This window comes from Terrapene carolina, unplaced genomic scaffold (assembly GCF_002925995.2).
Source record: "Terrapene carolina triunguis isolate 2854851 unplaced genomic scaffold, T_m_triunguis-2.0 Scaffold69, whole genome shotgun sequence".
Classification (NCBI taxonomy): Eukaryota; Metazoa; Chordata; order Testudines; family Emydidae; genus Terrapene; species Terrapene triunguis.
In genome coordinates, this window is record NW_020664420.1 from 15,096,108 (window position 1) to 15,108,997 (window position 12,890).

Here is a 12,890-nt window from a genome sequence, read left to right on the forward strand (position 1 = left end):
CCCATTAACTTGACTTCAATCAGAGTTAAGAATGTGTGTAAGTGCTGAATTGGGGCCCTAGATCAATAATAATCTTTAGTTTCCTCTTCCCAACCTGAATAAACAATATGGATTCCCCATCTCTTTTCCCTGGGTCCCCCAGATCTTTTTCCTTTTCCCTAGTCGCCTCTCATCTCTCTTCCTTTCCCTGGGATCCTTACCTTTTTCTTTCCCCTGATTTCTCCACCTCTCTTTATTTGCCCACCTAACCCCGCCCAATTCTTTTCCTCTGCTCTTTTCTAGGGTAGGAAATGTGTTTTCTGGCTATCGGGCCTTGTGCAGCTCATGCTTTAGCAATAAACCCCTGGATTGTTGCCTGCACTGCAACTACTCTGTATCCACGCACCCCTTCCTGGTAAAATGGAGCACCCTAGCTAGCCACCTGCAACATCCAGTCTATACTTAAAACTGCTCTTGTTTAGGACTAGTAATAAGTTGTCCAGCTGTTCTCTCCTTTCCCTCTTCATTCATATTATATATTTGCCACTCCGCAGCATCATTTGGAGGAGCTAAGAATGGCACATCTGATGTGATCTGGTGAGTGTTGGAGACCTGCTCAGTTACTCTACTAGTACATGCCCTCAGCTGTGCTAACCCCCATTTTTATGCCACTCTTGGATCACTGTTGCTTAGTGCTGTAATGCTATTTAGGGAAGGGCTGCTTTCCAAGAACAGTGACGTTCAAGATGGCAAAACCCACAGGCTCAAATACCTATCTCTTAACCTTTATTATTTACTATTTGTATTACAGTAGTGCCCAGAGATGCCCTATCAGCATCAGGGCCCCATTGTATTGGGTGTTGTATCAGTGTACGGTCTATGACAGGCTGTAAACTGAAAAGCATACTGTCTATATGGCGACAAGACTAGGGGTACAAGGTCTAGGTTTATTTGGTCCTGCCTCATTGCAGGGGGCTGGGCTAGGTGATCTCTCAAGGTCTTTTGTAGTCCTACATTTCTATGATTTTATGCATACATCTACACTGCAATTAAAAAAAACCCCGTGGCACCAAGTCTCAGAGGCTGGGTCAGCTGACTCGTGCTCGTGGGGCTTGGGCTATGGGGCTATCAAATTTTAGCGTAGATGTTTGGGCTCAGGCGGGAGCCTGGGCCCTGAGACCTGGCGAGTGTCTACACTGCAATTTTATAGCTCCCCAGCCTGTGCCATGCAAGCCTCAGTCAGCTGTCCTGGGCCAGCTGCAGCTGTACTGTGGGTCTTTTACTGCAGTGTAAATGTACCCCACAGACTGGAGAGGTGGATTGAAAGGGCACAATGAAAGGGCTGAAGAGACGGGAAGAGGGAGTAAAAATTCCAAAAGTGCCCATGTGACTTAGGCTCCGAAGTTCCATTTTCAAAAGTCACGTTAGTACTAAGGAGCCCTAAGTATCATTGAAAGTCATTGGGGACTAAGGTCCATATTTGTAAAGGTATTTAGGTGCCTACATGTGCTTAGTGGGATTTTCAAAAGAGGCTAGGTGCCTAACTCTCCTGAATAGATAAAACTTTCATTTCCCACTTTTCTCAGTGCACTGCTGCTCAGTCACCCTGATATAATTTAATTGGCTGGGTTAAGGAGTCAGATAATTTTCGCTCATACCCAACCCTTGTCAGTTTAAAGGGCCATTTAAAACAGAACTTAAAGTTCAAAGGATGTGACCTCTCCTGTTCCTCGAAGAAGCTGCTTTTATTAGGCCTTAGAGATTCATATCTCCCAGTTTCTCATATCTTAGCCAGACTTGTTTATATCGTTTGGCCCAGCTGCTGGAATTTCACCTTAGCATGATCTTGTACAGTAGTTGACAGTCTGATGGGAAGAGATATGAAACAGCTAAAGCAAGCAGACAGGAACTACCTTGAAGGAGGGAAACAATGTCTGATATTATTACACTCTGCAAACTCTGACTACTTTGTTTTAGTCAGTATATTGTCCCAGTAATTGCACTACAGTTCTCTCACCAAGAGTTTATCATTAGACCCTTTAATTTTTTCCCACAAAAGATAATCTCAAAATATTTTGGGAAGTGCCAGTTAGGATCCCTCCTTACCTTCGATTCACTCGAGCTAGTAACTTTGAATCTTTAATCCATGTAACGATGGAGTCTTCATGAATTTCCCCAAACTGACAGCATAATTTAATATTTCCAGAACAATCAGGGAACAGCTCAGCATGGATTTTCTTCAGTAACTTGGGGGCTTGAAATGAAATATCCACAGTTAAGAATCAGAAAATACTACTACTACTTTGCCATTTTAAAGGGACCTCAAAATGTCAGCTACATAAATTTAAATGGGTAAAAGACTGTAAAATATTTAGGAATAAATATTAAGGCAAATTACCCTCCAATGTGGAATAAAATAATAAAAGACTTGGAGGAATGGAACAAATATGAAATTTCTTGGCTAGATAGGGTAGCCTTGGTAAAGATGAATGTCCTCCCAAGGTTATTATTTTTGTTTCAATGCATCCCTGTTGGTATCCCTGAAATGACATTAAAAACATGTCAGGATGCACTATTAATATTCATATGGAAACAAATGATAAAGGGTGAGTTCTAATGTTCTGTATAAGCCTATAAAGAGGCATAGACTAGCTTTTCCTAATTTGGCTTATTATTATGCATCACAATAAGAAATGTGATCTGTTGGGTTAATAATTGAACATGCAAACACTGGCTAAAATGAGAACAAGACTGGAGATATGTATAATGATTGGGTTAAAATGAAATGTAGGTCACCAAAAATAAAATATCACTCATTCATCCAGACTACCTTAGTGGCTTTGGACATATTTTCTAAATTTCTACTGCCAAGGCCCTCCCCTTAGCTATTTTCATTAATAATGAGGAAAATATCCCTAGGAAATATCAAAGTGACTGTTCGTTGTTGGTAAGAGCTGTGATTACTCAATTCAGGCAGCTGTTCTTGGGTCCTGATTTGAAATCATACCAAGAGAGATGTAATAATGTAAATAATATAAAGATCCCGTATTTTCAATATTGAAAAGTTAAAGATTTTGCTGTGAAATCTGGATATTAGGTGGCCCTATTTAGGCCTTTAATCACATTTGAGGAGTTGACGCAGGAGCAAGCAGGAACAAAAGATTTAATTTCTAAAATATATACAATTTTGACTGAAAAGGACATTGATAAGAAAACAACCCAGATGAAAAGATGGGAGATGGATTTGGACAAAGAAATTGTTCTGGATGAGTTTGTCTCTATGTGGGAAAGGGGATATACATCTACAATTTGTGTGGCCCCTAAAGAATTATTTTTATAAATTATTGTCTAGATAGCATTTGACTCCAGTTAAGTAAGTTCCATCATACTTTTGCTACTAGGGAGGTACTTTGTTGGCAGGCTTTGTTGTGCACATGTGGTGGTTGTGTCCAGGAATTAGATGGTTTGGGGAGGAAATTATTAAAGAGATTCCTCTTATGACAAAATGCCAGCTTCCTAGAGATCCCCTGACCTGCTTACTTAATACATTTTAAACAGAAGGACAAATTAGTTTCTTTTTTATTGTTAGCAGCTAGACTTTTTATTGTACATTATTGGAAATGTATAATCCCTCTTGTGGAATTGTGGTATAGTAAAATATGCAATGGAAAAGCTTTCCCATCAAGTACGTACACTAGAGAAATGCCAACAAGAGGACAGGTATTTAGAAATTTGGTCACTCTTTCTAGCATACTCAGAAGGAGGGTTCCCCAGCCAGCAAGCCAGAATCTTTAGCCAGGTTCTCTGAATATTGTCCTGATCCTGAATAAGTTATAAGTAATGTACAATGTAGTATGTTAAAATGTTATTGTAACTTTGCCTTAATACATTTTTTTAAGTCGTAATGTAAACATAGCATGTTCTTATTCAATACACTTTCTCCCTGATTAAAGGGCCAGTCAGTTAAACTATAATAAAGCTGCACAGGTATCACTGAGGTGTAATAATGTGAACATAATGTGGTTACCCAAGTAGCACTGATTTTGCCTAAACTCCTTTATCACCTAGGGTGACCAGATAGAAAATGTGAAAAATTGGGATGGGGCGGGGGTGAGGTAATAGGTGCCTATATAAGAAAAAGCCCCAAGTATCGGGACTGTCCCTATAAAATCGGGACATCTGGTCACCCTAGTTAGTGAGCAGAATCCTTATTGCTATTGATGATGTGAGAGAGGAAAGATAGCAGATTGACTCTCAGATTCCAAGTGGAGTTTGCTGTTGTTAAAAACAAAAACAACCAAGCTCACCAAACAAAGCCCCCATCTTTTTACTCATAAGTTGAGGGCATTTGAACTGGAAATGACTGAGAAACAATAAACATGAAACCTCACATTTTTAGAGTTGTGTTTCAAAGTAGAATTGGACTCTAAAGCCCTGATTCAGTTAGTTACTTAAGTATGTGCTTAACTTTAAGCAAGTGAGTAGCTCTATTGAAGTCAATTATCAAGATTTAAGTGTCTAGTGATAATGGGACCCTCGGCTATTGGATGTTTAACTTGAAATGCCTTAAAGAGGTGTGATTTTCAGAAAATGCTGAGCAATCAACTTCTGAAAATCAGGCCCCTCTATGGTGCTTCAAGTTGGGTGTTCAAAACTGAGACACCCAAAATCATTAGCCATTTAAATCTTGGACAATGAGACTACTCACAAGCTTAAAGTTAGGCACATGCTTGAAGTACCTTACTGAAGCATGCATAAAGTCATGCAAGAAGTGTGTGTGGGAGCTAGAGATAGAACTCCCAACCTTAACCACAGGCCATTCCTCTGTGGACTGAAAAGAAGAGAATTACACTATACCAGAACTGATTCACCCCGTCATCAATACTATACTAAATGTTAACATGTTAGTTGCATGCAGTAACCATAGATTACAAACATACAGTTTAAATCAAAGTGGATCAGATACAGGTGTATAAAACTTGCCCAGTCTGCTGTATGCCTGGACATTTGCAGAACAATCTTTGAATGATATTTCCTTTAAATATTATTCTGAAATGTACAGAACCTAAACAGATGTTTTTAGTACCTACATTCTACATGGCCTACATTATTTGAGGATTGGACACATTCTTCCCTCTTTCTTAATGCACTCGGTCCTCTTGTAACTTCTGGTTTGTCTACATTGTCAATTACAGACACTGACAGGACTGCAGCTATACAACAGACCTCCCTGCACAAAGTTCCCAACCAGAACTAGTCATTTATTGTGCCTGCTACAGCACATCTCCCTTAATCCCCTTTTAAGGTCATTGCTAGCACAAAAATTGTCATGCAAAGAAGACATCTTTTCTCTCACCTATAAACACAGGAATGCATTCAATTAAATAAGTGATTAGTGAAAGCAGAGATCCAGCTCTACTGCTACATCACTGCAGCTGTGCCACTGTAGCACTGCTGTGTAGTTGCTGCCTATATCAACGGAAGAGGTTTTTCCATCAAGGCAAGTAATCCACCTCTCCGAGAGGCAGTAGCTAGGTTGACAGAAGAATTCCTCCATCAAACTAGCTGCATCTACAGTGAGGGGTACGTCAACCTAGCTACGTTGCACAGGCACATCCCTGAGTGTTGTAGCCAGAGCCGGATTAACCTTTTGTGGGCCCGGCGCCCTTGGGGGCAATGGAGCATGGTGCAGGGGGGTCAGTCCCTGGAGTGAGCGGCTGGCCAGGGGCATGGCATGGCAGGGGCAGCCCTGCTCCGCCCAGCCCAGTGCGAAGGCACTATTTACAAACTGGTAGTTGCCAGACGCACAGTGACCTGCCCAGCCCTGTGCTACCAGCATGCCCCTTCCCCCTCAGGGGTGGGCCCATGCCATGCCACAGAGCCCCCCCACTCAACACTGGAACAGCCCTCCAATTCCCTGTGACCAGAGCCCCCCCTGGACCCACTATGCCCAGCGCCCCCCCAGACCCTGCCACAAATGCACAGCGCCCTGCACAACACCACCTCTGCCCAGCACTCCCACTCCCTACTGCCCCAGCACACACAGATCTTCCCCACCCCCTCACAGCCCAGCACCCCGCCCCTGGCCCTCCAGACACCGCCCCCCCCGCCATGCCCTGCCTCCTGGCCGCACTCAGCGGCCCTGCTGGGAGGCGACTGTCTGCTGGGCTGAACCACCAGTGCAGGTCCCGGGGCGGGGAATCGCTCTGGCCCCTCGGGAGTGGTGTGATCAGCCAGGCCAGGGCCTGCCCCAGCCAGCCTCCCTCAGGACCCACTTGCCTGGAGGGGCCCAGCCAAGCCCCCGACACTGTCCCCCCGTAACTGGCTGAGACTGGCCAGGCTTCTGCACCAGTCCCAGGTGGCTCAGCTCCTGGAAACAGGTGGGGCCCCACAGGTGCTGGGAAGCAGAGACTGCCCAGAGCTGGAGGTGCACTGGGGTCTCTCCAGGGTCAGAGAGAAGCCGGCGGGTGGGGACAGGGGAGCCCTCGGCAGGCAGGCCGAGAGGAGCAAGTGGTGGGCGGGGTGGGGGGAGCAGGTGGGCTGGTGGGGTCTCAGGGCACAGTACAAGCAAAGCAGGCTGGGGCCCCTTCGGAGCATGGGCATGGCGCCACTGGTGCCATTGTAAACCTGGCACTGGATGGAGCTAGGTCGACCTATGTCAAAGGGTATGTCTACACTACAGGATTAATCCGAATTTAGATAATTCGAATTTGGGAAACAGGTTGTATAAATTCGATTGTGCGCGGCCACACTAAGCACCTTAATTCGGTTTTAAACCACATTAATTCGGTGGTGTGCGGCCACACTACCCCATTAACTTAAACACAGTAATTCGGTGGTGTGCGTCCACACTAACCCTAATTCGAATTAACAAAATCGATTTAGGCTCTACTCCGTTCGTCGAGGTGGAGTACAGAAATCGATTTAAAGGGCCCTTTAATTCGAATGAACTGGCTCTGTAGTGTGGACGGGTGAAGGGTTAATTCGGATTAAGGCAGCTAAATCCGAATTAAAGTCCTAGTGTAGACCAGGCCTTAGTTGTAGAGCCTTCAAACAGATTACTAGCTTGCTTAGAGAAAAGAACAGGCGTACTTGTGGCACCTTAGAGACTAACAAATTTATTTGAGTATATTGCTTAGAGTCTTTGAACAGCTTGTTAGCCTCCTTCCAGTCACTCTCCACCCCTGCTCTCATGCTTCACCTCTTCATGATTTAAACGTAGTTTGTGTTACAACATGAATGTGAAATGTAATTTTAAAAAAATGAAAAGAAAAGCTCGGACCCAGCAAAATCTTATATCAACCATAAATGCTTAATTGTGTTACTTTTACACTACTGCCATTTTGTGTTTTGTCCTTCCAAATTGTAAGCTCTTTGGGGCAGAAACTGTGGGCCTGGTTCTCATTTTATTTACGCTGGTTTAATGCCAGTTTAACTTCGTTGACTCAGCAGAGTCATTCAGGATTTATACTGGTATAAGCAAGCGCAGAACTGGGCCTTTTGTCATCTTACATTTCTGCAAAGTGTTATGCATATCCAGAGCATTATATAAATAATAGGGATAGGTTACCAGCAGTACAAACACTTTAGGTCCCCAACACAGTGTAATTATATTGGGGAGCCACAGGGCGGTGGCACAATTGTGAAACCAACCCATTTCAGAACAACATGACACTACTGTGTTTGCTATTATATTGCATGGCTTCTGTTGGAATAATCATAATGTACTTTATGTTCCTGAGCCTTGACTCAAAACAGAGGAAACTACATTATAAAAGGCATAAAAATTAATAAAAGATGATACATTTATCAACTAAGGGGAGCCAAGGACTGAACAGATTTGCAGCATGGTAGAGCAGTGGTTATTACTTCAGAGAATGGACATTTTCATACATTAATGCATGACATCTCTAGCTGATTTCGTTTAGCTGAAGGAGGCTTGTGGTGTGTTGGAAATTTCTTTGAAATTTATACTGTAGTCTGAGGGATGTGAAAGAAAAAAAAACTAACAATAGAGAGACAGCTCCCTCCTACCTTTGCTGTTTTTTTTAGCAGGTAGTTTTCTTTGCTCTTCCCTCTCTTTCCTCTGAATTATGCCTGCATTAGCTTTCAGGGCCTTTTTAATGCAACTGGAGTTCTTGCTGAGGTTTTCCTTTGCTTCTAGTCGGGGTTTCTTAGATAGCACGTTTGACAACATTTTCTTCTTACCCCCATCAGCCGAATGTCCACTGTTTGCTGTTTCTTGCTGACACTTAACGTCCTCAGGCCCAACAAGTAAGTGCTTGCAGGGTTTTGACCCCTCTTGAGTTTTTGTCCTCTCTTCTCTTAGTGTGACTGGATCAGCTGTGGTCAATGCTAAAGAGCACGGCTGAGATTTGCTCTGTGGCAGCTCCTCCTGAAAACGACTGTTCTCTGAGGCATATGGTGGGAGGCTAACTAAAACCCCTGTTACACGGTCTGATGAAATCATGTTTTGACTCCTGCCAGCCATGAATTGTCTGGTTTTATGATATTCAGTAGAGTTAGTTGTATTTCCACTCCTGTATGTATTACAGGGTGTTCCAATTTGCTGAGCGGAAGGAGTCCGGGATGGATCGGACTGTCCAGTACAATAACTTGTAATATGTTCCTCTTCCTCTGGAGTAATCAAAGCACGCATATAAGGCTCCACTTCACCTTCACCTAGACTATAATCAGTGGCTTCTTGAATTTGTTCTATTTTCTTTTCACACACGATTGTTTCATCCTTGTTTTCTTCAGCTGCTTTATGGCATTGACACTGCAATAGTTCAGGTGTAGTTTCCAACTTGTTCAAATTTTCATTCCCCTTAAGTACCATTTGTGTAGATTCAGACTGCACTAGGCTTTCTACACTGGAGTATCCTTTTACCAGTGTGTTGATAGTGGATCCTTCTGTTTGGCTCATAGGTTCTACAGAGACAGATAAAGTTTCTTGTAAGTTCGTATGTTGGGTGGAAAGGATGGAACTATCCACCTTGTCACCAACATCTTTACAGTCTTGACTTGCAGTACTATTATTTTCATTCCCAAAATGTGTTATAGGCTGAAAGAAGCTAACTGGTGCCACCCGCCCAGAGTCATAAGTGGAACCTGCTGAAGAGTCCATTCTTAACTTTCTCCCAATCTTGCAACCATGGTCAAAGATAATTGCATTTCCTTCTGATGCTCCCTGCTGAGAATCTAAAGGCTGAATTTCTGAAATGCTGTCGAATCCTGGGACACCTAAAGTTGCAATATTTTTTACCTCATCTATTCCAAGATCTCTCTTTTCTCTGCCCATTTTGTTTTCTTCATCTCTTGGTTTTTCTAATAAAATTTCAGTTAAAAACTGCTCCTCAGACAATGCCTTGAAGACCACCTGCTGCACACCTATCTCTGTCTTACTGTTGTCTTGATCTGGATTTTTCAGTCTGTCCTGATACGTTACAGTTTCCGGACTCCTAATTAAGTTATGTAGCTGTATAATGTAACTGCAGTCCTGTGAATCAGAAACACTTTGGAAATCTTTACTGTCATTATCTCTTGAAAGATGGTAAGTGCCACAGTTACTGTCATTTTGTGCATTCAGGTCTGATTCATTTCCTTTTTCCTGAAAATTCTCTTCAGAACTTTTATTCACTTCTTTAACAGAAGAGTTCTTTTCACCTGTAAATTGATTGATATTTTCACAGGAGGAATTACTGGATAAATCCTCTTTTTGTACGAGATCAGGGAGATAAACACAATCTTTTATTTCTGGGTAGCTCTGTATAACAGAAGAGTCTTTAGTAGATAGTTCATCTATACATTTAATTACCTGATCATTTGTTAAATGTATATTCTGTTCTGTATAAGGTAATTGACCAATGTAACTATCTGATATGTAAGTTAGGTGTTCTTGGTCTTGTTCTAAATGACTACTTTGAGCCTTTACTAATCTGGGAGGAGATTCTGCATCATGAGATTGGAAAGAATTATTAGAAGCAAGCTTTCCTTCCTGGGCAGCAGTCATTCGAATAGATCCATTATCATCAGTTAATGGTTTGTTTGGCTTCTGCTCCAACCACTCTTTGGCATTTAAGATATCATTTGTTAAAGCATGAGTGGCTGGTTCTTCTATTTTATTTCCAGTGCTAGAACACAGGCCCATACCATCTGTTTCTACAGTTTGTCTGAGAGAAGTGTTTCTTATGGATGTACTGCTACACTCTTCATCTGTTTTTAGTAGGCTATCAGAATCACTGCAACCCTCCATGGCTGTTCTTAGTCCAGTTGCAAGTGCTGTGACAGGTTCATTTTCTTCTGTTATATTTACTGCAACAGGATGTTCAGTACTGGCCTCTCCAATAAAGTTCACTGCTGTGGCTTTGACAACTGCAGGACTGATTTCTAAGCTCTCAAGCTTCCTATTTTCACATCTGAGGTGACAGTCTGAATCTTCTTCATAAAGAGGTTTCAATAGCTTGTCATGTGCTGAAGATGAATCAGAGTCTCTACACTGAGGTTCCACAGATCCCAGAATTGCACAGCAATTTGCTTTGGGCAGATATTCATTACATGGTTCATCATAGAAGGTATCTGTATCACTGTTCTCAAGAGCACCACATGTTTTTCCTCTGTCCCCTTGGCCATCACTTAGCTCTGTAGGAGTCAGAACAGCACATAAAAGGTCTTGCTTATTAGTAATAGTATCAGTAATCCTGTAGAAAACAAGCTAATACATCATAGAATCATAGAGTTTAAGACCAGACTAGACTAGATCATCTAGTCTGACCTTCGTTCTGTATATCACAGGCCACTACCACTACCCAGCACCCGCACACTAAACCCAACAACCAAAATAAGACACACATTACAGCCCACAGGAGATTAGACTTATGTGCCACAGGCAGAGAATAGGAAGGACTGAGGTGCACCAATGCTTGAGGCTCCCGCAATGGCAGGAAAACGATTACATGAAATATACCCAGATAATCCTGGCAAGTGACCTGCACTCATTCGCAGCAGAGAAAGGTGACCCCTCTCTCCCATCCTTCCCAAACAGGGCCGGCTCCAGGCACCAGCCCACCAAGCTTGTGCTTGGGGCGGCACCTGGAGGGGGGCGGCGCGGCGCTCCGGCCGCCGGGGAGAGCGGGGCCACGGCCAGGCTCGCCACCCTCCCCCTGGCACTCTGGCCGCCCTCCCCCCGGCCGCGGCTCGCCGCCCTCTCGCCGCCCTGCCCCCGGCGCTCTGGCCGCCGGCGGGAGATCGGAGCCCCGGCCGGGGCTCGCCGCCCTCCTCCCAGGGCTCCGGCCGCCCTCCCCCCCGGTGCCCTCCCCCCGGCCGCCGGGGGGAGAGCGGAGCCCCCACCGGGGCTCCGGACGCCCCCCACCGGGGCTCCGGACGCCCCCCCCCACAAGGGGGGGGGGGCGGCCGGAGGCTTTTTTGCCTGGGGCGGCAAAAAAGCCAGAGCCGGCCCTGTTCCCAAAGGTTACTGCCAGTCTGACCTGGGGAAATATTCCTTCCTGACCCACATATGATGATCAGTTAGACCTTGAACATGTGAGCAAGAACCAGTCAGCCAAGCACCTGAGAGAGAAAGAGAGAGAGAGTGCTCGGTGCCACCTCAGAGCCCTGCCTCTCCCAGTCCAATGTCCCATCTCCAGCCATGGCCATCCCTGATGCTTCAGAAGGAGATTAAAAAAATGTTGTTGTTACTTGTAATATTAACTCTTTGTTCCCCGCATAGTTGTTGCTGATCGCTATCTCTCTGATCATGGGGCACATCGTGAGCAATACAGCTTTGTAAAGTCACATATCCTGTTTGTAATCCATTTTCACTGCTGATCATATTCAACACTGGAAGGCTGGTTGTTGCAATGTCCCTTACTGGAGAAGTCGTGAAAATGAAACTCTCGTCTATTTTAGGGTCCATACACTGTTTCTTATATCTTTGCGTAAAGCTTTCTGTGTTTGTTTCTTGTTCCTGTACCTAGGAAAAACAGGGGAAAGAGAAATACAAAATATTAAGATAACTGCTAGAGAGACCTGAACCAGAATCCTGGATCCAAATGCCCCTGATCTTTGGCGAAATTTTGATCAACATCTCAACTTCCTGACTTGTACCTTTTTCTATCCTGGGCAGAATAAAAACACTCCATCTAGAATCATAGAATATCAGGGTTGGAAGGGACCTCAGGAGGTCATCTAGTCCAACCCCCTGCTCAAAGCAGGGCCAATCCCCAGACAGATTTTTACCCCAGTTCCCTAAATGGCCCCCTCAAGGATTGAGCTCACAACCCTGGGTTTAGCAGGCCAATGCTCAAAACCACTGAGCTATCCCTCCCCCCCCCCCAAACAATCCTGAATTCAGGTGAAGTTCAGATCTGGATCCAAACTTTGTAGAATATCAGAATTGTGATACTGGATCAGATCAATGATCAATCTAGTCCTGCACCTTAAAAACAAACAAGCAACCCCCAACCCCTTTACCTGTCATACTAACAAACAAATCAATCACACACAATATAACTTTATCCCAAGCAGAGCTTTTATAGCCCCAAAAGGGGAAGAGCCAGAGACTCCATGAAATCCACTAGTGTCTTCATTGTTGCCAATTTAAATTTACATTTAAAGTGTTCAGATACTATGGTGATATGTGGCAATATAAAACAGATACATGAATAGAATACATATGCTTCAGAAGAAGGTACAAGAAACCCTGTAACAATTATGGAGTAACCTGTGGCTCTGACACATCTCAAGCAATTTCTAAACTTAACAAACAAGTAGTAGAGTATCATTAGTATGTAAACTAATAAATAATACAACATTTTCTCAAGTCCCCATCAAGCACTGAGCCAGTCTAGGCTGGCTTCTGTGGGGCCCTGCTTCTTTTTCTTGTCTATTGTGAGTCTTGCATCTTATTCTCA

General features: G+C 43.8%; 1 protein-coding gene across 1 annotated transcript in view; it reads right to left on the bottom strand.

The window, feature by feature from the left end:
- ALPK2 (alpha kinase 2) overlaps nucleotides 1-12,890 on the bottom strand; it is a 66,754-nt gene that overhangs the window by 25,701 nt on the left and 28,163 nt on the right. The window contains exons 2-4 of the mRNA XM_026649033.1: nucleotides 11,677-11,950; nucleotides 8,014-10,620; nucleotides 2,086-2,233 (exon numbers count right to left, since the gene is read on the bottom strand). Of these exons, the coding sequence (XP_026504818.1) occupies nucleotides 2,086-2,233; nucleotides 8,014-10,620; nucleotides 11,677-11,950 (3,029 nt within the window). The remainder of the gene's footprint in view (nucleotides 1-2,085; nucleotides 2,234-8,013; nucleotides 10,621-11,676; nucleotides 11,951-12,890) is intronic.